At 51.8% G+C, this 25,311-nt stretch overlaps 1 protein-coding gene across 1 annotated transcript; it reads right to left on the bottom strand.

Moving 5' to 3' along the window:
* Window positions 1-5,623: 5,623 nt before the first annotated feature.
* On the bottom strand, window positions 5,624-25,181 carry KLHDC3 (kelch domain containing 3). The gene is made up of 11 exons (XM_030946143.1): window positions 25,029-25,181; window positions 18,087-18,313; window positions 15,715-15,891; window positions 13,454-13,569; window positions 12,065-12,136; window positions 11,624-11,837; window positions 11,258-11,344; window positions 9,890-9,998; window positions 6,408-6,481; window positions 5,979-6,057; window positions 5,624-5,783 (listed from the first exon to the last, which is right to left on the bottom strand). The coding sequence occupies exons 2-11, from the start codon at window positions 18,238-18,240 to the stop codon at window positions 5,717-5,719; spliced, it is 1,149 nt and encodes a 382-aa protein (XP_030802003.1). The 5' UTR covers window positions 18,241-18,313; window positions 25,029-25,181; the 3' UTR covers window positions 5,624-5,716.
* Window positions 25,182-25,311: the final 130 nt, after the last annotated feature.

Genomic DNA, 25,311 nt, shown 5'->3' with positions numbered 1-25,311 from the left:
GCACAGGCGGTCACGTGGGGGAGAGGCGTTTATTTTTTTCTTTTTTTTTTTTTTTTTTTTTTTAATTTTTTTTAAGCAAAAATCCTTCCTTTCTGAGGAACGGGTCGCGTAAACAAAGGCCCTGGCGATACCCAACTAAGTAGTCAGTAAGTGTTTTTAAGTGCGAGATCTGGATCCCTTTACGCTGCTGGACCGAGCCGTCCTGGTGCCGGATTTATCGCAGCCCGGACTAAGTTTCTAATACGAGCACCAAGTGTACGGAACGAAGGTTTGCCATGGCCTCCCACTGGATCAGCTGCAGCTGTCAGAAGTGACCAGCAGGCTGAAGTGTGGTAACAGTGGCGTGCATTAGGACAGGTACAACCAGCAGAATAAGCGGTGTCAGCATCTGTGAACACTCGACACCTGTGGGAGCACACTTGGAATGCTGCACCCTATTTTCTGCTCGAAAGGAAACCGAAGGAACTGGGCAGGAGGGTGTAGCAGAGAGTTCCCAAGGCACACAGAGGCATCGTCCTCGGCTTCCTCGGGACGAGGCCAGCGGCAGGGCACGGCGGCGGGCGGCGAGAGGCTGTCGGCCAGGGCGCGGAGCTGCTCGGCCAGCCGGCCCAGATCCCGGCCCGCGGGCGGGGCGGCGGCGCGGGGCTGCCGGGCGCGCAGGTGGGCTGCCTCCTCCTCCCTGCGGGGACACGGGGTAAGGGACAGCCTGGGGACCCTGGCTGAGCGCCAGGTGCAGGCGATGCCGCCCCCATTCCCGGGATCCCGCTCACCTGAGGCAGCGGCAGGTGCAGGTGATGCAGCCGCCGTCCCGCCGCGCCCACACGCGCAGCCAGCTCCAGGCGCGGTCCTTGCGCAGCACTCGCAGCACGGCGGTCCCCGCTGCCGGCCCAGCCCCGGCCCCCAGCGCTGCGGGCAAGGGAAGGGGCTGCGTGAGCCGGCAGCAGGGCACGGCCCCGGGGTGCCGGGATGGCCCCGCAGGCTGCCCCCGTGGGCTCTGCCGCCGGCCCCAGCGGGACAGAAGCAACACAGAGCAGAGTCAGGTCCGTAGCAGTCTTGCCCTCCCAAAGAGATGGGGCTCAGGTGGGCTTGTCCCTCTTCTGTATACCGTGGCAAAGCAGGATTGCCCACCCCCAGCTTGGAAACTACTTATAGACAGTGTATGGGGTGTGTAATCACTTCCCCACTTCATCCTTTTTGGAGCAGGGAGTCACAACAGGAAGGGCTGAATTCACTTTGTCGCTGCTGTCCTGGGTAGCCACGTTTCAGGCATAACCAAACCATGAAGCCAGGGGACAGCAGGTACGTTCCTGGGTGTGACACTCACCCAGAGCCCTGTGCTGGGCAGCTGCCAGGTCAGCATCCTCAGGATGCAGGAGGCTGTACCACGACTGACCGACCAGCTCCTCCCGGTGGTAGCCGAGGTGGTAGGTGACACTGGGGAAGACAAGGGGAGTGGGGACTGAGTCCTGTACGGAGCCTGCATCTCATACACAGGCTTGGTACAGGGAAATGATTCTTGCTGCCTGAGATGTACAGCTGGGGCTGTGTGCGAGCAGGCACCCCTCACCTCTCCGTGACATCAATAAACGTCATGTCCAGGAGATGCATGCTCTGGAATATGTCATCCTGGGAAGCAGCTTCGCCATCTGTGGGTGACTGCACAAGGGGTGTGCAGAGAGCCAGGAAGGCTGTGGTGGAGGGGGAGGGTGGCCAGCGCAGGGTCACAAAGCGCCCGCACACTGCCACGACCCGATTGCCCCCGTGCTGCAGCCGGAAGGCCTTGGACGTGCGCATCTCGCTGACAAAAGTGACTTCTGCAGGGAAACACATGGTTCAGAGTGAGTCAGGAGCTCCCTCACTCTGCTCCCAGCAGGGCTGGCCCTGCTCTCAAATCACAGCCAAGGGCCAGAGCAGGGTGGCAAGATCCATGAGATGCCAGCCAAGGCCTCCCTTACCCCTGCCAGGCTCCTCCCGGGCAAGGAGGAGCTTCTTGTGCACATCCTCTCCCACTCGCCCATCCAGGATGTCAAAGATCGTGTCCCCCTGGGCGAGCAGCTCCACCTGACAAACAGAGGGCTGCCCTCAGAGACTGTGCCTGTCTCAGTGGGCCCTGGCTGCCATCGTGGGTGCACAGCCTGCTGCAGCCACAGCCCAGCCTGTGCTGGGGCAGCGTGCCGTGCAGGCAATAAAGGCACCAGGATGGGTATGGGGACAGTGACTGCAAATGCCCAGTGAGCAGGCCTTACCACGGAGAGGCCCAGGACCTCAGCCACGTTCTCTGAGATGTAGACCAGCTTGCTGTCTGCTGAGAGCACAAGCAGAAACCCCGGGAGCAGGGAGAGTAGTTCTGTGCCAAGGGCCGGTCCCGGAGGAGGAGCCAAGCCTGCAGGGGGATGAGGATTGTCTTGGATGAGGCAGGGGCAGTGCCCCACACAGAGCCAAGCGAGTGTGGAGTACAGCAGTGCTCAGGGTACCTGGAGGGAAGAGCTGAGCCCCCCGCAGCCGGAGGCACACCAGGGCCATGGTGTGCAGGTAGGAGAGCCGCTCCTTTTCCTGTGCAGAGATGGGCAGCAGGGAGCGCAGCGCCTGCAGCTCCGCATTGATCTGGTCTCGGCGAGCCTTGGAAGCGCTCTTGGTTGACCTGCAAAGCCAACCATCTGGGACACGTGTCCAGGGAGGGGAAGGGACAGCATTCCCTGCCTGTCATTGTGGGAAGAATTGCCAGCTTGGGGATATGGAGTGGAGATGCTCAGCACCCCTGCCAGCTGCTGCCTCTAGGAGAGCAAACCTTGTGGGCACGGGCAGAGCTGCTCAAGCCTACCCAGGGGCACAGGCTGCTGGTATGGCTGGTGCCTCTCCTGCTGGGCACCAGGTTGGACAATGGCCTGTGCCTTGGTGGGGAGCCCATGTGACACAACCTCCCCACCAGGATGGAAACTACATCCAGTGCTGGAATGTGCATCCCAGCCCAGTATAATATGCCTTTCTTCCTAAACCACCTAAAATACCCCTGTCCCTCCGAATTCCTGTATCTCCTCCCCATGCACTGGCTGGCAGTCCCACTGTCCCAGGCTGGTGTCAGTACCTTGCAAGGGCCATCAGATCCTACACCAGCTATCCCGAGGTTCTGGGAGGCCATCCCAGCCCTGAGGGAGGGCAGGGGCGGGAGAGAGCTCACCTGAACGGCCTCGGGGCGCTGGGCGCCTGCTTGGCCCTGGCGGGCAGGCAGCTCATCTCTGCCTGCAGTGGCCGGTGGCAGTGGCTGCAGAAGATGGTCATGCTGCCGGGGCTGGGATGGCTGGAGCTGGCGGGAACCGCTGGCAGGGAACCGCTGCCTCCTTCGCCTGCGGCTGAACCTGCTGACCCTGCTGCTCCCGGCCTCCTTTTGTAGCCTCCTGGGGTGCAGAGGCCAAGCCACTCAGGGGCGAGAATTACCTCTTGTGACGCAACTCCAAACAGCTCGGGGCTATTTTTAGAAGGCAGGCTGCTAAAAATAGCCCCTGCAACCAGTTGAAATTTGAGAGGGGAAGTAATAAAAGGAAGCCAGGGTCTTTAAAGAAAACCTGCCGCTCAGGAGGGGGCAGTGACACAGGCAGCAGGGATCTCCCGATGGGGCACACATCTGCCCAGCTCCTGCCAGCCCTGCAGAACATCCTGTGTCAAATCTGCCTGACTGGGAGCTGCTCTCCAGCACCACTGAAGACTGACCTGGGTGCTGGGAGAAGGAGCTGATAAGCCAAGAAAATCGAGGTGGAAACACCAGGACCAAGGTAGTGAGCAGTGTGCCATGCCCAGGCCTGCAGTAGGTTCCTGGCAGAGGCAGGTTAGAGCCACCGCACCCCTGGACCCAAGAGACCCCTTTGAGAGGAGAGGGGCGTCAGTGACCCCTCTACCTGATGAGCCCCTTTCCTTTCCAGAGGAGACTTCTCCCCCACAAAGGTTTGCTCTCCTAGAGGCCGCTGGCATGGGGTGCTGAGGCTTTCTGGGGCCGACTGTCTCCACTCACTGCCCCAGAGACTGAGATTCCTCCCAGGGACAGAATTGAGGAGCCTGTGTGCTCAGCACCACACAGCCCAGCACAGGGACTCTGGGTGTTCAGGGGTCATTTCCTAGTGCCTGGCAGCCTGCAAGGAGAGTGAGCTTGGTGCTTTAGTGCACAGCAAAAAAACTCCACCATTTATTTCACAGCTTGAGAGAGGGCCTGTGGCTGAGGCAGCTGATATGGGGAGGGAGTCAGAGCTGCTGGACAACACATGGGAGATGTTCACCTAAGTCCTCTTGGTAACCTGCAGGTGCCAAGGACCACAAAGGATGCTGAGGCTGCTCCCCCTCAGCCAGCTGCGCTGTCACAGCACACCCTGTTTCCCTCCAGGCCAATGATGCTCATCACCTTCACAGCAAGGTGCTGCCAGTGTGTGAAGAACAAGCTCTTGTCACCATTGTGGGGCCTTCTGTTCTCTTGCCACGGGGTTTCACTGCTCTCACGCCACTCCAGACTGCTCCACTGTGCTTGCATTGGCCACCTCCTGCAGGCTGAGGAGCCCGGGCTGGATGAGCACTTGTCCCTGGCTATGTGCCAGCCTTCAGGGCAGGGGAGACAGCCTGGGCCCTCTGCCACCCAGGTTCCTGGCATGCAGCCACCACCATCTCAGCAGCCCCTGTGACTTTACATCCCAGGAAAGGCCCTGAGTGCTTCCTTAGCTTTCTCTGCAATAGCCCAACTACAGTTGCCACTGGAGCTCCTCTTCACATCGGACGCCTCACGTTGGTGGGAAAGGGTTGGAGCACAGCCCTCTGTGCCACCCAGGAAGGCTGTCCCAGGCATCCCTCCAGCCCTGAAGCAGGAAGCTCCAGAGCACCCACCCACCTGAGGCAGTGCAGCCCAGGAGACAGACACCATTTTCCTTCTGCCCTCTTGCAGGACAGCACAGCTCTGGGCAGGAGGCAGGTACCCCATGGCAGTGCTGCTGGGGGGGCCCAGCTTCCCTTCCCCATCCCAGGCAGGGCTGTGGCTCACATCAGCCACTGCCTGCTGCTGCCACAAGCCACCAGTGGCCTGCAGCTTCAGTGAAAAGCACCTGGTTCAGTCTCTCCCCTCTCAAGCCTTTTCTCCCCCAGTTCATCTGCTAGGACACACAGAAACCACGTCTGCCTCACCATTTATAAAACTTCCCCCAGTTGCTGATTTACAATGGGAGCTGGGCAGTGTCCAGCTGGGCCTAGACCCCCACACTGTGCTCAGCTTGGAGCTGGGGCCTGCCCTTTAGTGTCAGGAAGCTGTCAGTGCTGGCACGAGCAGGTGTAGAGGTTCCTGCTCTCTTGAGGCAATGCAGGAACAGTTCAGGTTGACCCTGACATCAACCCCAGGGCCATGGCTGGTGGTAAGAGTTGATTCAGGCCCTTGGAAAGTGGCTGGACACCGGACAGCACAGCTGCAGTTCCACAGACAAAGGGAAAGGAAGCTCTAGAACCACCAGTGAGGAGAGGGGTCACAGCTGTGCTGCTGGGGCCAGACAGTTTGTCCCTCAGTGGCCAGCTCTGCCTGTCCACTTGTGCTGCCCAAAGCGTGACAAGGGCAGAGAGAGGCCTAGCTAGGGCAAGACAAACCGAGCTCACACATTCCTTGCTTGAAAGGGCTAAAAATTCATGCAGGCAGTGGAGCAAGAGGTCAGTATGTGGAAGGGTGAGGGCAGGGTGGTAGAAGGACGAGTTCTCTTCAGCCCTGGTTGGAGACAATGGGGCGGCTGATGGTGCTGTTGGTTGTCATGGCTGAGAGCTCCCATCTGTAACACACCAAGAGGATACACACTGAGAGAAAGCACAAACACAGTGCCCAGGGCTAGAGCAGCTTTGCTTCATGTCAGCCTCAGCTACAGTCTCCAGCCCAGCCCACAAAGGTGCACAGTGCCCAGGGCCTTGGGCAGCCCTCAGCCAGGCCTGGAGCACCCAGGGTGAGCTCCCAGCAAGGCACACCATACCTGATGTCGTGGGGAAGGCAGGACTGGTCCAGGCTGTACTGAATCACTGCTAGCTTACACAGCGTCTTCAGACTGGGGCCTGGGAAAATAAAGCAGTTTAGTTACAGCAGGCTTTGAGGAGGCCCCAGCATCATGCAATCAGTGCCACAGGAAACAGGGCAGAGCCTTGTCTGAGGGACAAGACAGCGTGCACACCAGGGACAGGCTGGGGTGCTCCCACAATAGGTCTTGCATGCAGGAGTGCACAAAGCATGGCTGCACCTCTGGCTGCTCTGCCTTAAGCCAAGCACACTGGTCAGACACAGCTGTCTGGCTCCAGGAGATGGCACCTGCAGCCACAGAGGGCACATTTAGGTGCTTCACAGCAGGGCCTGCTCACAGGGCATCTTGTGGTAAGAGGTACAAGCTGGGCAGGAAGTGCTCACGTACTCAAGTCAAGGATGTAGAGATCCGAGTGATCCATCAGGTCAAATTCATCACCCATTCCCTCCTCTGGAGATGGGCTGCAGAAACCAAACACAGTGTGTCAGTCAGTGCCAGAATTCTTATACACTAGCTCACCAAGGGCTGAGCAAGCCCAGGAATGTCCCCTGGCCTCCCTGTCCCAGGCAGGGGCCCTGTGATCCCCTGTGATGCTCCAAGCAGCACCCAAAGTCATCACTTTCTCAGCTCCTTGCAGAGTAGGCAGAGCTGCACAGGAGCCAGGGAGCAGAAACCCACACTATTTCCTCTGCAGGGCATGGGAGATCTGCCTCCTTTTCATGGATGACCATGATGATTCCATGAGCCATGAGCCTGCCCCTCATCTCACCTGTCCATCACTCCTGTTCTCATGTAGTTAAGATCTACTGCATTTATTTCAGCTTGGCCACTGAGATGCTCTGAGAGGAGTGTACAGAAAACAGCTACAAAACATCTGCGTAGCAGGGCAAGCACAGACATTTCTCAGTCCGACTGAGGAATCACTTTGGACTCCAGCCACAGCTGGAGTGATTGTGCCAAAATGGAAATGGCATTTCAGAAGACTGTAGCTGAGCACTGAGCAATGCAGCAATCATTTTAAACCAATTCCAATTTGCTGATACTCCAATTTGATGCTGGTCCAGAAATGTTAATGAGGAACTACAACACCAGGCATTTCTAGGGAACAGCCAGCCTCACCTATGGTTTCCTGCCACAGTGGTCTTGATGGAACAACCAAAGCACCTGAGAGACTGGACACTACATCTCCTTGCACAGACAGATCAGCCTGTGCTGAAACATGGGAAAATACTCCCTTGGCTGATGGTTGTTTGGAGAATTTGAAAGAAAGGAAAAGTGTTTTAAGTCCTGCTTTGGTCTGTGACAAACCAACTTAGTGTGCCCTCACCTCTTAGCTGGGACCGACCTCATGCAATGACTCCTTGCCCCAGTGTCACTTGTTTCCCCACCCAGGAGCCACAAAGCTTCACACTCATGGGACATGAGGCAGTACCTGCTCCCCCAGGTCCCCACAACCTCAGGCCAAACTGCAGAGCACAGCTCAGTGCTGGCACAGAAGACCTGTTGCTGATGGGACCCATCTGCCCGGATACAGGCAGGAGCCCCCTTAACTCCAGCTCGTGTGCTTACCACACCACAATCTAATCTCACATCCACGTCACAGGAAACCCTAGGCCATCCCTTATCTATCAAAGGAAAGCCAGCAGGCACCACGTCTGTGGCAAAAGGAAAGTAGCAGGGTGAGCCTGGAGTTCAAGACCAGGCAACCCCCTGCAACTCCCAGGCAGCAGCGTGCAGGGCACACCTTTGCCAGCCAGAGCCCAGCAAAACTGCTCATTCCAGCTGCAAAACAACTCACCCTGCAGTGACTCAGTGACAGCCCCTATTCTCTCACCAGAGCCAGGATTCCTAAGCCTTGTCAGGGAAAACACAGTCTCAAGCCAAATCTGGATCAGCATCTCTTCAGCTAAACTGTTTTACAGCATTCCTTCTCCCCCCACTTCTTCCTTGAGGATGGTCTCTGCACAACTGAGTTGCTGGTGGGCTTAGGAGGAAACCAGACCAGGGCCACAACTGTGACACAGCTAATGGGAACACCAGGCTTCCTGGTCCCTTAAACGGGACACAAGTGAGGGATTGCTCCTGGCCACAGTGAGGGACCACAGCTGGGGCAAAACCACCAAGCTCTGGCCAGGACTACCAAAGAAACAAAGCTTTTGGATGCCATAGGAGCAACCAGCCTGCAGAAGTGCTTCTTCAGCAGGATGTGTGAATCCTCGAAAGGCAGACACAAAGGGGTTTTGCTGCCCATCCCCCAGTGCTGTTCCCTAGAAAGCTGAGCCTGCGGCTCATCCTCTGAGAATCCCTGCAGGACAGCCCCCACCCCTCCCCCTTGCCAGCCAGGGGAGCACAGGTCAGCAGGCAGACCGCTGGGAGTTCTCCATTACAACGACTTCCTGGAAAACTTCTTATCTCGCCAGGCAGCTCCAGAATACACCTGATAACTGTTACAGGAAGCGAGCACGGCCCACCCCCACCTCCCACTTCCCCAAGACCCTCCCTCCAGCTCAAGCAGGCTGCATTCCTGGCTGCCAGCAGCTCTTCCCAGCCTACACTAGTGCTGATGAATGTGCCTGTACTGGGGCTGAGCCTGACCTAAGAAACAAGCTGAATTCTGAAGCGGCTCATGGAGAAGACAAGGCATTGCTGCATTGCCTGGCAAGGGTGAACCAAACTCCAAAAAGATGGTGTCAAATTTGATGTGGTTTGCTAGCATTTCCCAGGAGTGCCAAGGCTTAACATCAAAGTTCAGCTGCTGCAACACAAATCCACACAGCACAGCATCTGGGACCACCCAAAACTCCCATAAAGCCCTACCAAGCCCTAGCTTCTGCTGTACCGAGCAGCACCCAGTATCTTTTGAGGAGACTGGATAAACTCAGCACCTCTGCATACCTCACCTGCACTAAGCACTCCCTCAAAGTCACATGGACATCCTACAGCTAAGCACACTCCCCCTTCACCCCATCACACACTGGTACAGCCAGGTCACCCTTGGTTCTGTGCCCCAAGTTTGCTTCAGAAGCAGCCCCAAAAAGCTACTGTCAAGATCCCAGAGAGAGACCCAAAGCTTTCCAAACCATGTGGAGAGCTGAGAGCATTTAAGATGTCTCTGCAAGGTAGATACTGGCAAGCAGGACTGTGCTCCAGAGCTGCAATTTGTCACTCCAGACAGCATAGAGTGTGTCCTGGTGATAGGCCACTTCCTTTCTTTTAGCAGCTGTTAAGGCTCTTGGCCACATCCAGCTGCCCTGCACCCTGACAGTATCACTTGAAGTGTTTGACAGCTAAAGCCATAACACCAGGTCCCTGTTGTGAATGGGAATGTTGCTAAGGAACACTGGTGCAGAAGGCAACATTGTCTTGTCTTGTGTGTAGGCTCCTCAAACAGCTCCCAGATGAGCTGACATCCCACTGCAGCTTGGCAGCAGAACCCACACTTGCCAATGGAAGCTCTGGTGGGAGAAGCAGGGCAGCATGTAGGTGAAGATAAGTCAGTTTGAGGTCTGCTCTGGCACAGCAGACTGAGATACGTGTCCTTCTGACAGCAGGATCTCCTCTCTTACCCCCACAACCTATTCACCAGAAAGCCTGAGCACTGCACAGCCCCTCCTGAGCAGCCTGTTACACCCTTCTGTCTCTACATGTAGATGGTTTGTCACCAGATGCTTTACAAGCTTACATGACACCTTCAGTCTCTTCCATGGCCTTTTTTCAGAGGACCCTGATGTACACGATCACCTACACGTGTCAGATAGGCTGACACTTGCCACATGCCTCTGAAGTCCATCTGATGGGTCACAGTGTGAAGGGACACTGTGCTCAAGGGACTGGCAAAGCCTCTCGAGGAGCCACCTCACACAACTCACCTGGTACCTCCAAAGAGGATGATTCTGTCCCCCACTCTGCAGCAGCACTGCCGGCGCCGAGGACACGGCCCCTTCCCCTTGGGCTCAATCTTCCTCCAAGAAAGAGAAACTAACAGGAGGAAAAGAGTGCACCAGCTTGACACAAGAGCCTGGCCAAGACCAGCTATAAGCAGGTTATGAATTTAAACAGATCACAGGAAAAGCACTACCCCAGAGACACCAGCTAGCCAATATCCAGCCTCCCCCCTGACCTCCTAATTAATGGTGAATCATGCACTTCCCTGAGACTGTTCCTGAAGTGCCAGTCACAGTCCTGGAGCTCTACCTGCTGAGACAGGATTTGCAGGTCATATCATAGAATGGTTTGGGTTGGAAGGGTCCCTAAAGACCATCTTGTCCCAACCCCCTGCCATGGGCAGGGACACCTTGCACTAAACCAGGTTGCTCAGGGCCCCATCAAGGCCTTTCACTTGCAAAGCCTGAGCACCAGGACCCACAGACTGCCATGGCAGCGGGTCCGACATCACAGGAAGCTGTACTGGGCAGAGCTGCAGGGACAGACAGGCAGCCTCCCTTCCCCAGAGCCTGCTGCGGTCGGGATTTGGAGGAGGGAGATCCAGGAACCAGCTCCATCTGCTGGCAGGCTGCGAGCGCAGAGCACCCGGGCAGAGGTGCATCAGCCGCTGGGATAGCTCGGCTGCGGGAGGAGGGATTGGAGAACTGGACCAGGTGGAGACAGCAGCCTTTGTTCTTGCTGCTCTCTGCGGCAAGGATGCTTGGGGGCGACAAAGCACAAGACTGAAACCTGTAGCAGCTCTCTCACCAGCTCACAATCAGCTTGGGGAGCAGCTGGTTGGCTGCTCTCAGGTAACTTTACTATGCAAAGCAATTAGCAAACAAAATGAGTCTAGACAGTGAAACGTGCCTGAGGACCCCAAACCACCTCACAGCTGACTGATATTCAGGGTACCAGCTGAAGAACCCCTCCTTCTGCAGCACAATTTGAGCTGGTACCAAGAGATGGTGATCCTGCAGCTCAAGCTGAATGGTTTCTCCAGCTATAGTCTCTCTCTTCCCTAAAACCTATTGTTTTCCCATATCTTCTCTTCTGTCAGTACTTTTGCATATTTAAGAACAAGACAAAGTTTTTCCAATGATATATGTCTTTCAGCAATACCTCATTTTTTATTTTATAACTGAGATTTGGAAACATCCTGAGGAGGAACAGGCACAGTAGCAAGCTGCTGTCAGAAGAGCCAAGAGCCATTCCCCCCCAAGCAGTACTCCTTGGACAGTATGTTTCCCTGAGCACTCACATGCCTGAGGGCCTGGAGCACTATCACTGCAGCAAGTTAAAAGCATAAATACCTGGATTGAATTTCCAGAGGTCATGGAAGTGTCTGTTCAGGCGTGCATTGTAGCCACCAAATACATAGAGTTCCCCGTTGTAGCTGACTGTAGGGAGTAAGCACAGACATCAGAGGGCCACCCAGCAGGTCCCTGACCCAACACCATACACAAAGTAATGTGATGCTGGCTGTCCACCTCTCCTTACATCACCTTCATGTGCAGTGTGGAGTGCAAGGCTTTTTGGTGGACAGCAGCTTTCCACAAAAACTGGGCTTTGTGCAACCCCTTCTAACCCACAGCCCCACCCAGCAGAGCAAACACCCCTTCTAAGGCAGGCAGAAACTTCCCTCCACCATCCTCCACCCTCAGCAGACCCACACTCACAGGCTGAATGGCTCCTCCTGCCCTCGGGGAGCACGGGAGTGGGAGGGGAGTCCAGCCAGGAGTTGGTTTCTGTATCAAACACTTTAATTCGGTTACAGTAGATCTCATTGTTAGAGTGAAATGGCCCAAACCGATCAGCTCTGCCACCAAACACGTACATCTTTGTTCCAATGATGGTGGCTGAATGAAAGTCTCTCCAGCGAGCTGGAGTACCCTGAAGGACAGAGCAGAAAAGAAAGACAAAAGAAAGAGTGCAGATTAGCCAGGGAAATAACACATCTTGATGGGGAAGTTGGGTGGATGCCTTCTCCTGGAGAACTTCCCATCCTGTAGATCCCAGCCACACCAGCCAGAAGCTGTGAGACAAGTGTGGGCAGCTACCCCAGAGAAAAGCAGATGCAAAACTTCCTCCACAAACCAGAGGGAAAAACAGACACTGACCTTGGCAGAGATTAAGGTCCACGTCATGTTTGTGGTGTCCAATTTATGGATATCATTTGAAAAGCAGTCAGCCTGGAAGACACACAAGCAGCTTGGTCATAAAGGGACTGAGAAGCCTGGTCACATCCAGCCACAGAAAGGATGCTGCCCTGCAGACCTGGAGCATCCCTTGGGATTCAGTACTTCCTAAGGAACAAGGTGCTTGCTCAGGCAGCACTTAGCACTTAACAAGAGGAAAGCAAAGCCCATTTCTTCCCAAAGGTGTCCTGTCTCTTCCTGCAGCTTTCCCATTTATTTGGTGCTCAGTTCCTCCTCCAAAGGCTGTCCTGCATACAATACATTCATGGCAGGAGCCTGCCTCCTCTCCATGTAGCAGCAGATAAAAGAGGCATTAGCAGGACAGTCAAACTGGCTCTGCTAAGGCTGCCTAACGATGTGCAGAAGCCAAGATTACTTGTGGGAAGCTGAACATCCAGGAGCAAATACACTCCAGGTTCTGAGGTCCCACAAAACCCATCTGCAGCTGCCTGCCTGGAGGAGATTGCATTCACATAATGTGGACTCCTGCTCCTCCAGGCAAGGTAGAGAGCAGCAAGACAGCCAGAGGTTTATTTGGTCTTGGCTGAAAAAAAGACATCTGAACCCCTCCTGCTGCTGTAATCAATATAATGGATTTGGTCTATTACCCTCAGAAAAGAAGGAATAACCCAGAGGCTTCTGTAACAGAGCCCAAACTCTCTTCCAAACAAACAGACGTGACTTTGCACATGTTCTGTAATCTAGTGATAATTTTTATTTACCCACTTCTTAAGATTACATCATAAGAATTTGCTAAAAAGAGCATTAGATACACTGACAACTATTGCAGGATGAACTTTGGCTCAAGATATTCTTAACGGGAAGGCAACCAAATGTTTGCTGAAAGGGATCAACAAGATGTCAAAGCAGGGGGAGGCTGCAGGGAACATACACCAGACTAGGACAAAACCTCACAGCAACACTGCAGAAAGTGATTTTTCTGGCTCATTTCTGAGCCAAATTAAAATAAATGTAGATCAATATATACTCATTAAAAATGTTACGTATTTATGTATCTACATTTGGCTGAGAAATGAGCCAGAAAAAAAATTAATTTTTTACCTCTTTGTGGTAAATATGTTTTGTGAAATTTAAAAAAAATCCAACACTTTTTGGACTTGCTTTCCCAACCATCTTCTCCACAAAACAATTAGCATAACCTGGGTACTAATGCCATAACTTTGCTAAGTTACAAAATGACAGTGACTTGGAATACAAATACACCCCCGTGTCCTGCCTCTATCAGTGTGCTGGGTATCAACACCCTCTTTCCCAAGGGCTCACCAATTAACAGTTACAGAGACTACTCACCAGCTGTTCATAGCCTCCAAAGATAAACATGCTCTTTGCCAGGACACAAGCTGAGTGCCCATCTCTTGCCCCTGGGACCATTCCAGACACCTTTGGTGTGAACCACTTGTGTGTGTCTGAAACAAAACAAGAGGCAACGCTGAGAAAACACAGGAGGAGTTGGGGTGGGATAGTTCTATTACTACTGTTCTTAAATTTCTAAGGCAAAAATAATTCTTGCTTTCTCACACGGCACCTGCTCTGCCAGAGAGGCTGCAAGCTTCTTTGGGCAAGGCTACCTGCCTGAGCCCCCACAGAGGGACACAGCGACAGAAGCCTCAGCCTCTTGGCATGACCACCAACTGCCAGACCTGACAAAGAGCTCACATTTTAAGTGTGAGTAGTACAGCAGGGCTTCAACAATGTTACTTTTACACAATCTCTTGCAGAGTGTACTTGTGAGTCACTTATCAACTCTGCATTCACACTTTCTATTACAATGAAGCAATAATGCTAAGTGGCACAACTGACCTCAAGGCGTGGAGATGCTCAGTAACTGAGCATGACTGAGGAAAAACAGCTCTCAAACCCAGATACAAATCACTTAATCACAAGTTCTCCATGTTAGCTGTTGTGCATATCTCCACCTCTGCAGTGCAGCTCTCCCTGTCTTATCTGCTCCACTTGTTACATTCCCATCCCTTCATCCTCACTTTCCACCCATCACAACGCCCCCTGTGAGCCTGCACCAAACAGATTCAGCCCCTTAGCCTGCACACTACAGGGGCTGGCTTGATTTAGAAGATGACTTAAATCCAGGCAGAGCTGCTCTCCATGCCAGGGCAGCACAGAGCCAAGCCAGGACTCAGTGCCAAGCGCTAACAGGCACCTGCCCCAAGAGCTCCCAGAGGCACAGATAAGCCTCGAGGCTGCAGGAGACATTCCCCCACCCTCCCTAATAGCCCTTGGCTGCCAAAACCAGTGCCTATTTCAGAGAGTCGTGGAGCCAAAGCAAGAGGATGACTTCTCTGAATTTGGCCTGTGGACACAAGTGTCCACCTATGCTCCAGCTGGCACCAAACAAAGGGTCTGGCAAGGTCAGCAGAATCCCTGGGGAGCCTCTAGTGTGACATCCCAGGGCTATCGAGTTCCTTTTCTCCCTGGGCTGCTTCCAAACTCAGTCACACTGTATGAGCAAAAGCTCACCCAATTGCAGCATGTTAAACTAGAGATGGAAAAACCCTCAATTTGTGATCTGCTCAACACTGCAGGAACAAAACTGCACTCAGACAGGACTTTATTTAGCCTGATGTGGCTCCTACAGTGGAACTTACACTGCAGACATGGGACTGTGACTGCCAGCTACACTTCCCAGGAATGGCAGGCCTGTGTGTACAGACAGCTGCAGAGGGCTTGGAACAGGACTTTCTGTTAATTTTCACTTAATGCTAAAGCACTGGAGCTGCCAGGGAGACTAGGCAGGTCCCACTACAAAGCCTCTGTGTAGGCAGAGCTTTACTGGTGGCTTCTCAGCTGCATGTGTCAGGGGAAGGAAGGGGGAAACCCTGTGCCATAAGCTGTAAGATATTTCCTGGTAAAGAAAAAGATCTCTGGACCAAGCACCAGAGCAAGCAGTTTCCTTGCAAGTTCAGCAAGACAGTTACTGGCCAGAATTTAGATGGACTTGCATCCAGAATCCAGATATATTCCTTTTCTTTCCTGACACTTGTGTCCATGCAGTTCCTGATGGTGCCTTTTCTCCAGAGGTGCTCCAGCAGTGCTATGGAGAAGCCAACTAAAAGGCTCAAGGAGTTTATTTTTCAGGTTTATCTAACTTGACTCATGTCTCCTGTGATTTTGCCATCCTGTCCTGGACTACTCCTGTGCTTTGTTCCTCACTCTCCTTCACACCTTCAGAAAGAAGAACCACACTGGAGAGGAACCACAATCTTCAAGAGCCACAATTAAGGAATACTATATCACATAGAGAGAACACTTCAATTATAGCTACTATCAGAGAGAGCACACAAAGCTGACAGAAAAATTAAAACCATTTTCATCATTAGAAAAGATCAGCAATCTCTGCCCAAAGGCTTTTACAGAGATGTAAGCACAATGGCCGCCATACTCCGCTTCTAAAACTGCTGAAACAGACAGTGACACCATTTCCTCCAGATTGTCACCGAGGGACAAGAAAACAAGCTGGGGAGCAGAGTGGGGGGCAGAGAGGAGGTGTGATCAAGAAGAGCTGTGCCAAGGAGCAGTGAGAAGCTGGAACTTACTGACATCGAAAGCATAGAGAACGTTGCAGGCTCCCTCCGTGTCGTTGCGACCGCCCCAAATGTAGACGGTGTCGTCGATGAGCACTGCTGAGTGTCCATACCTCATGTAGGGCACCTCCCTCACGTGGTCTCGGCTGTTTGTCCACACTGGAGGCAACTTGATCCAGCGCAGAGACACTGGAAACACAAGTTTGAGCCCATGTCAAATGCTAAGCCTGCTGAATTGCTCACAGCTCATAACCCATCCTGTGCGGTGCTTTTACCCCGTGACAAGGGGTAGAAGCGGTTGAGTAAACAAGAGAAAGCTGTGTCTGACCCCGAGTAGTAGCTAGTTAAGAAATACAGAAGGAAGTCCTCTGGAAGTCCAGAAGGCTCTGTTCTACAACAATTCATTGAGAAGGTTTCCACTCTGGCTCAGCCTAGGCTGTGAGTGAAAGATACAGCACACACACAAATAGGGAAAGAAAAATGAAGTACAGAGGTGACCATGAATGCAGACACTACTTCAAGCTAGTGAGATTGCTGAAGAGACTCAAAGCTGGAAGAATGGGCAGCACAGGAATAACTCACTGCAGTAAAATGCAAGGGAACACCTGAAGGCATCACTTGGACTTGCAGGAGCACAGTTTAAGTAAAACAACCCAGCAGTTTTGTAGGAACTGGGTTTGTTTGCTTTGGTTTTGGTTTTGAAGCTATAGATGAGGTGGCTGTCTGCCTCCTTTACCCCATCTGTATTCAAGTTCTCCCTGCTAACCTTGCATTACTAATAGGAGTTCCTTGGGATTACAGCTTCCCCTTCCTGTGTGTCATGCCCAGCAGCAGCCAGAACAGTCAACAGGTATTACAGGGTTTAATGCCAGTGCAAGAGCCACAGCAAGTGTTACACAGCCATTACATAACAGGACCAGTCACCCTCCTTCTACCACACACAGCCTCCAGGTTTGTTTTCTACATACAGCTGATACAAAATACAGAAGAAAATAGTCTGCAGCTCCTCTGAAATACTAACATTGGGAAAGGGAAAAGTCAGGCATCTCAAAAGGTAGGCATCTACCCCACAGGCAGAAAGGGCACTGAGGAAGCACATCCATCTAAAGCCAAGCTAGACTGGATGCTTCCTACCTAAAACAGCTTTCATCTTTGGAAGACTCATTCAAAATCTGGTATCTTGGCTTTAGCACTGCCACCTGACAATGCTAGCTGAGCAAGGGCTCGGGAAGCCACTGTCACTTCCCATGTGGTGGCTGCAGCATTCTGACTGACACTTTAATACTTGGGAGTGGTAAGAGGGAAAGACAACACAAGAGCATTCCTTTGGGCACAGTCATTATGCTTCCCCAGAAGATTGCTGCTCTACTTGGCACGTTCTACAACATTCAGCTGTGTTGAGTATAAAAGCCCAGTCCCTCTGGACAGAGGTGAATGTCACTGCTCACAGGATCCTGAGCTACACCTCCTCTACACTGAGAGCAGGTCACCTTGGCAGCCCTCTGTAACCAATGCTTTTATCCCTAGGTTTGTCTACATGTGGTGCTCACAGAGCATTCAGCACGCTGTCCAGTCTCCAAAACTGGTCATTGCTTCTCTGTTCTTGGCTCTGTTTAGCTGGAGCCACCCAAGCATCTGTGCAGTTTTTTAATCACCTGCCTAATTACAGGGAAATGCTTAAGGGACCAGCTCAGTAACCTCTTTAGTTCAAGGAGCACTCAATCAAGAAATACAGCCAGTGCCAGCACAACCATGGCTCCAACTCAGCCTCATGACAGGTACTGGTTACCCTACACAAATGGCTCCAGTTGCAGATGCTTTTCTAAGCTATGTTGTGAATCTGCACGATAGCTGTTACCAAAAAGGGAAGGCATCCCTCCTAGCCACATGCCCCTACTGACTCCATCATGCTGGCACCAGTTGTCAGCTGCCCCCATAGGGAAACAGCTCAGATGTCTACACCTGGAATCTTTAGTGAGTGCACTGGCTCACACCCTGCTCCTTCCACACTATGGGCAGCTGAACATGGACATGATGCCATGAGGGGGGACCTGAGCCAGCTCGATATCACCTCTTTGCACCTGGCTGACTTTGTGTTTGCAGAGAACAAGGACAAACCAAACTATTGGCTATGTGACTATTTCAGTGAGTCCTTATCCTAGCAGTCACATGAACTACAGCCCCTCTTGCAGTCCTGCCCCTGAAGCTGAAAATGCAAGGCTGCACAAAGAAAGGGGCTCCTACCTACTCTGATAACATTTTCTGGAAATTTACGTATCAGACAGCATGTTACAGGGTATAACATGTCAGGTACCAGCAGGCAAGAAAAGCAATAAGTGAGCCCAGCAAGCCAAGCCCTCTGTGCCCCACGAGGACACGTGTACCTGCGTTGAAAACGTGGACGTCGATCTGCCGCAGGGTCTCATAGTCCTCTCCAGAGCAGTAGCCACCGAAGGAATAGACCTTGTGGCCCACAGCCACGGCCGCGTGGTTCACCCTCCGTGGCCCCCCTTCCAAGTGCACTGCCCACCGGAGCATTCCTCCCTGCGAGCCAGGCGGTCTTCAGGGCCCCCAGCGCCACAGCCGCATGCTTCCGAGGCCACTGCAAGGTCTGCAACACAGACACAAGGCCAAAATAACAACATCCATCCTTCCCTGAATGCCTGCTGCAAAGGTTACCTTAATGTGTCCTCATTCACCTGCCTCCCAGCTGGAAATGTTCCTCTTGGGAAGGGGACACAGAGCAGGGCTCAGAGGAGCAAGCAGAGGTGCCCTTGCACACAAAACCCCTCAGGGTGGCTGCACAGGCAGCCCCAGCCAAACACCTTCAGCCTGGGCACGCACACGTCACGTTCATGTCAGAGCCATTTGTCTGCATGAATGAAAACACACAGCGAGAGCCAGCGGTGAAGGTGAAAAGAACAAACCCAGAGGGTTTGTGCTCTTTGGATCAGTTCTGAGAAACAGCAGAGGAAAAGATTAAAAACAAAACACCCAGCAAAAAAACTCCAAATAACCACCCCTACATAAAGCAACCAACTTGTCGTTGTGAAAAATGCATGTATTTTATGATTGGCTTTTTGCAAATATTCAAATGAATATTATATGTGTTGTGTTAGAAAGTAATGCTGTATTAATTCTCTTAAGTAGTGTATTAAATATAGCTTTAGGTAATAAAAAATGTTAAAATAGAAACTATGCTATGTAAGATACTTTTTTTAAAGAAAGGACTCACAGTGAGATAGGAGCCACAGGACACCTAAATCTTTTAGAGAAAAAGAATTTATTGCCCTCTTATCAGAAGAAACCATCTTCTTCCTGCCTCGAAGGCGCTGTTAGGATTCAGAAAAAGAAGCTGAAGATGACCAGACAGAATCCTGTGTTTGAATGGAATTTATGCATCATGGATGAGGTGTATGAATATGCAACAGGTTATTGTTTTTAAGGGTTAATCCTCTGTTAACGTGTGTCCTTTTTTGGGCTCGTGCTGCCCAGAAAAAGGTACCCGGACGTCTGTAACTCTTTGTTTCTATTGTCTCATATTGTCCTAATTCAAATTGTCCAAACTGTTATTACTCTAATTGTATTACTATTTTTTATAACCATTTTATTACTATTAAAGTTTTAAAATTTTAAAAATGAGTGACTGGCATTTTTCACACCATTACAGGGGTGGGTGACAACATTAGCATTTGGACTCATTGATTTGAGCACTAGGGTTCAATCTAATTAGACACAAGAGAGCAGAACCCCCTAATCTAGGTAGAAAGCTCTTTGGTAATGCTCTGAAAAGGTCTTTTCCTCCCACAGTAAACCCAGGCACAACTATGAAAATTCTGTAGCATCACATCTTGTTAAGCAACTGATATCCTTCATTCCTCAAACAGATGGCTTAGACCATATCTTACAGAAGTCACTACAGCTGATTCTTGCAGAGATTCTCCTTTGGATTTAAGAACCTAGAGGAGAGTCCTATCCAGGTGCTTCTGAAACAGCAGGTCAGTTTGATTTTTAACAGTTTTCTCCTAGCTGAAAACAGCCATTAGAAGAGATGTCAGTGTTTCAGATAGCACAAATAAAATGTTCTTATTTTATTTGTTGTTTCTAGGTTATTGAAAGATTCAGCCAGCATGCTCCCATCTCACAATCAGTTTCAGCCTTTGCAGAATCCAAAGAAATTTGGGGATGCCTTTGAACAAGGACTAAATTCCTACACATAAAATTCCTATGCTCTGCCCCATTTCATTTTGGAAAGTAGTGAATTTTGGCAAGGAGGACTTCCCTCCCGTTTTAGGTTTCTGAAGTAGCTGGAGGGCAGCAAGAGGGGCAGTGCTGTGCTGCTCTGCTCCACTTGGCCACCCCCAGCCCTTCGGTCAAGTGGAATCACTGCTCACAAGGAGGCTCATCAGCAGCCTGACCACCCCAGTGCCCAGCACACCCACACACTCACATTTTATCCCCTCCTGCAGAAGAATAAGAGATGCCACCAACAGGGAGCTCCTGGCATGAAGCAGAGCTTAGGCTTCCAGCTTCATCCACTGACTCCATAGACAGCTCAAAACCATTCAGTAACCACTCACCTCATTCCAGAACTCTCAAATGTCATTAAAATTTGAGTAGCTTATTTTAAAAGTTATTTATTTTTTCAGTTGTTTTCATGCTCTGTACGTGAATGTGACAGAACACATGCAAAGCTCGAACAGAGACCATCCTGCAGCCTTATTGTAACAGGAGCCTCTCCTGCAAACCTGCCTGTTCCTGCAGCAACCACCCTAACCTAAACTGCAGTCAGTAAGCCAGAGAGTTGCAGCAAGCTTTGCTCCAGCAGGGGTGCTCCAGAAGGGCCCAGGAACAGCCCCTGTCTTCTATAGGCCATGCTTCAATTTCAGATCTAACAGGTTCTTTTCCTTAAGCATGTTTTTTTTTTTTTTTTTAAGCCAGGCAGCACTCTTGCATAAGTCTTCTGCAAAGCTACAGAACAGATGAGTTTCCATGGAACCCACTAAAGGCACCTTCCAAGCTATTTTGAAGGCTTCACATATCTAAATCTGTTTCCTGCCTCAGTCACAAGTTATTCCTGAAAAATCTAACCAATGTTTCCCTCATAATCTCTTCTTGTTTAAATGATTCTGTAAAATACTCCTCAAGGAGCTTAACTGGTCTTTATCACCACCATCAATATTTTCAACACCCTTCAGACTGAGCCCAATCCAGGAGGACCAAGAGGATGAATCTTATTTCCAAGTTCTCTGCTTGATTCCTACTGAGGTAGAGGAGCACAGCTGCTTGGCGCAGCAGGCAGGCATTGTACCAAGGCCCTGCCTTTTTTGTCAGAAAGGTTGGGAACACTCTTCCTCACCTTTGGGGCTTCCCTTGAGCCAGGTGCAAGGATGCTGGTCCTGTCACTGCCACAGGAGCTGGCTACCCTGCAGTTCTGCTATTCCCATCAGAAGGCAGCTCATCCCAAGAGGTTAAATCTGGTCCACTGAGAAACAGCAGCTCCAGGCTCAATCCCTGGCACTGCCAGAAAGATGCTGAGGTTGAAGCAACAATGTTGAAATGCTGTTTCCTGCAATTACTGGGAAAGGTTTTCCCCAAATGATTGCTTTGCAGGTGACTGGCAGGTCTGGAATGGTGGTGAGGGCAATGGGATGGAAGTTGGCTGTGCTTTGCCTTGGCTCTGTCCGGGGATACCCCTTTAGAGCAAACACAGAGCTCTGCCAGCACAGCCTCCTGCTGCCCCTCCGCAGAGCCAAGAAAAGCAAACACTCATCTGAACACTTCACCGACACAGAATGACCAGAAGTGTGAAGTAATCTTTACAGGTCATGGGAAAACACAGGGTTTAACAAGCTGTCAGGGATTTTCCAAACCCAAGAGCTCTTCTCTACCCTGTAACAAAAGCACCCGTGCAAAATCCCATCTTCCTCTTCTGCCACTGGCCACAACCCTACCCTGTAACTACCACATCTTCCTGCCATCACCAGGCATTTGTTTGCCCCTTTTCAGCCACACACAGGCCCGGCCTCCCCTCCTCCCCGCACAGCCTTGTCTCCTGAGGATGTCTCCCCTGCTCCATCCATGCTTTCTATGTCCAGCTTCAGATTCTCCTTGCCTGCCTTATTTACAATCGTTTCTTTAGATCAATCTTCTGTCCCAAAGCATTTTCCTCCACTGAGCCCCCTCTGTACACTATCTACAAATAAGAGTTAGACACACATTTTGAGAAAAAAACCTATATTTTCTGTCCTACAACTATGGACACTGTTTAATTCCATTTCAAGTTTAATTTCCAATGCTAATTTTTATTATATAAATGAGGACATAAATAAACCACTTTTCAGTCTCATTCCTATGAGGATTTCTTAGTAGGAGAAGTGCACTTGACATTAAGCTACAGCTTAGATTTCTTTACAGATCACAGAGGACACAGCCAAGGAGAACGGGAAACAGCAAAATTGATAAGAAACAATTTACTAACAATTTCCCCCAACTGTACAATATTAGATTATGCGAAGTACATTCTGTGGTTTCTCATTTAGGACACCAGCAACAGTGATGTAGGCTATAAAACACAAAAATATTGATAAGACAGAGGCAAACTATATTAGAGAACTGGGAGGGCACTGCAGGATGAGGCACACAGAATCACAGCTTCTGTTCAGGCCACCCTTGCTTCCACTGACTCGCATTAGATCCTCACTTCCACTCTCCAAAAATGAACAGATCTCTTACTTTCAACCATGCAACCTTCACAACTCCCCATTTCCCTGGTCTGCCATGACCTAGCCAGAAATACAGTAAAGCACAGAGGATGCAGAGAAATGTTGAAACCCCTGGTAGGTCCTGTCATTATGGAACAAGAGCATTTCTAAAAATCAGGACATGCTTCACTTACTGGTGAAGTACCTGACGTTGGTGATGCTGGAAATTAAGTGAGAACAGCAGTGTGTTGTTCCTCTGCCACAAAGCACCTGAAGCATTTCACTGCTAAGCCAGGGAACAATCAGATTTAATTCAGCTCTGCATTCTTCCAACACAGCACCTACAGAAAGCACTCCCATGTCTCCGGTTGTGCTGTTGCCTCAAGATGCACTTAATGCCTGCAACAACCTTCATCCCAACTGCTCCAGCTTACACCTAACAACACAGCATACGGACACCTGAGATCAACAGAAATATCACTCAATAATCTCTCACTAGCATATCTTCCAAAACGGTCGTGCTGACTTGAGCACTCGGGCACAGATAGAAAAAAAATCTCCAAAACAGCAACAAAAAACCAAAACAGGTTTTAGTCATATTTTTCACTCATTTGTTCTACTGGCTTTAGGCTTAGTATTTTCAAACCCTACAATTAGTTATGAAAATACTTCATTCAAGATAGAAAGCTACTGAGCATCTCCAAGTACAGTAGCCAGGTGATGATCTTAAAGCAAACCCTTGGATATATCCTTGGATCCACTTCTTTGCTCAAAGGGAGCTCCCTGGGCTCTCTCACTGCTCCATGCACACAGAAGGAAACCTAGAGCCATTTCTAAAACCTGCTCAGATCAGCCTTGTTGCATCCAATTCCCAAAGCAAGGGGGAGAAACCCAGCAGCCTGGATTTTCAAGGACTCATTCTGCTACCCCCAGAATTACAGCAGCACCCCAAGAAGAGCAGCCTACCCTGAAAAGCTGCTCCAGAGAGCAAATCCTACCGTGTGGCTGCCTCAGTCCCGTCTCCCAAAAGACACCAGCCACAAGGTTTAGTAACCCTTAAAATAGCCCAGCCAGTTCACAGCAGCCCATATAGACTGTTCTATTTCAAGCACATCCAACATACTGTTAGAGATAACATGAGAACAACCCGCTTTCTTCACTTGTGCTTGACATTTATCTAATGCTTGGAGCATTTGTGCTAAGGCAGTGGGAAACTGCAAGCTTGCACATTCAACAGCCCGGCCACTCACAATGCAATTCCAGCCCCAGTAAATTAGATGGTGCTAGAACAGCCCTGGAGCTCGTGAACTGAGCCTGCTCTGGAAGCTCATGTTAGCCATGGGAACCACAGACCACACTGCTCAGACCACACAAATTTATCCCAGTGGTATCCCTACAGCCAGCCTCACCATCTCCTTATTTTTCACCAAATATTTTGCTCACTTATTTTTGCCTAATATTTGGACTTACTTTTGCCTAAAGCCTAGCTGAGATTCTGCACCTACTCAGCTGAGCTTCTATTCTTCGCCTTGCCTCCCAAACCCCAGCTTCTCTATGGAGTATGCCTAAGCTTTGGAGACACTGCTTGACTTTCCCATCAGGAATTTGTCTCAGCCTGTCAAGCTGTGTCTGCCAGGCCAAGGGCAGGCCTTGGGTTGGGAAGCAGGCTCAGGAAAGCTGAGCTGACAGTTTTACACAGGGCTACATCAGTTTGTTCCTCGGCCCCTCTGTTGCACTGACACTGATGCCCAGGCAGAGTGGTGCTCACAGGTGCCAGCCTTCCCTCTGCCTGGCACACGGGACTGGCATGCAGCCTCACACCAGCCACGGCTGGGTGAGAGAATAAATGGTCTGAAACCACACGAGCCCACGGGATGGAGAGAGAAGGCACAGCAGAGGTCATGCCAGGGCAGAAGGGCAGCCTCCCTAACACACACCTGTCTGGGAGGATAGGGATGTGTGGGGTCACAGAATCCTCTAAGGATGGAGAAGACCTCCAAGATCACAGATCCCAGCCATTAACCCAACACTGCCAGGCCCACCACTAACCCATGTCCTGAAAGTGTCACATTTACAATTTTTTTCAACACTTTCAGGGATGGTGATTCCACCATTTCCCTGGGCAGCCTGTTCCAACGCCAGACTACCCTTTTCGTGAAGGATTTTTTCCTAATATCCAATCTAAGCCTTCCCTGGTGCAGCTTGAAGCTATTTCGCTTGACCTGCCTGTGAGTTGTTACCTGGGAGAAGAGGCCGGCCCTCAGCTCCTTTCGGGCAGCTGTAGAGAGCGACAGGGTCTGCAGGCTGAGCACCCTCAGCTCTCTCAGCCGCTCCTCACAGGACTCACTCTCTGCACCCTTCAGCAGCTCCTCTGCCCAACTCTGGACACGCTCCAGCACCGTTGGCCGCCCCTGCCCGCCCGAGCCCCTCCGTGCCGCCCCGCGCCCCCACCCGCCGCCCGCGGGCCCGGCCGAGGGCACCCGGGCAGGGCGGCGGCCCCGCGCCCCCGGCCCTCACGGAGGGGCTCGGCGGGGCCTACCGGCCTCACCCTCCCCCAGCCTCAGCATGGCCCCGCCGGCTCCCCCCGCCCCTGCGGCCCCGGCTCCAGCCCCAGCCCCGTACCTGTGCCCGTACAAGGAGCTCCGACAGCCCCGCTCCGACAGGAGCTCCCGCCGCCCCTGGGACTTGTAGTGCGGCGTGGCCCCGCCCGGGTCCGCGGGCGCCCCCGCCAGAGCGGCGCGGCCCCGACAGGCCCTTCCGCGGTGCCGGGCCCCGGCCCCCTCAGGGGCGGCTCCCTGGTTCCCCGCCCCGCACGGGCCCGGCCCTGGCGCGCTGCTCCGGCCCCGGCGCAGACCGAGATGGCGACACTCGATGGCGACGCTCGACGGCACCGGCGGCGTGCCGG

Source organism: Camarhynchus parvulus, chromosome 3, assembly GCF_901933205.1.
Source record: "Camarhynchus parvulus chromosome 3, STF_HiC, whole genome shotgun sequence".
NCBI lineage: Eukaryota > Metazoa > Chordata > Aves > Passeriformes > Thraupidae > Camarhynchus > Camarhynchus parvulus.
Note: the sequence above shows the minus strand (reverse complement) of the source record. Positions and strands in the feature narration are given on the sequence as shown.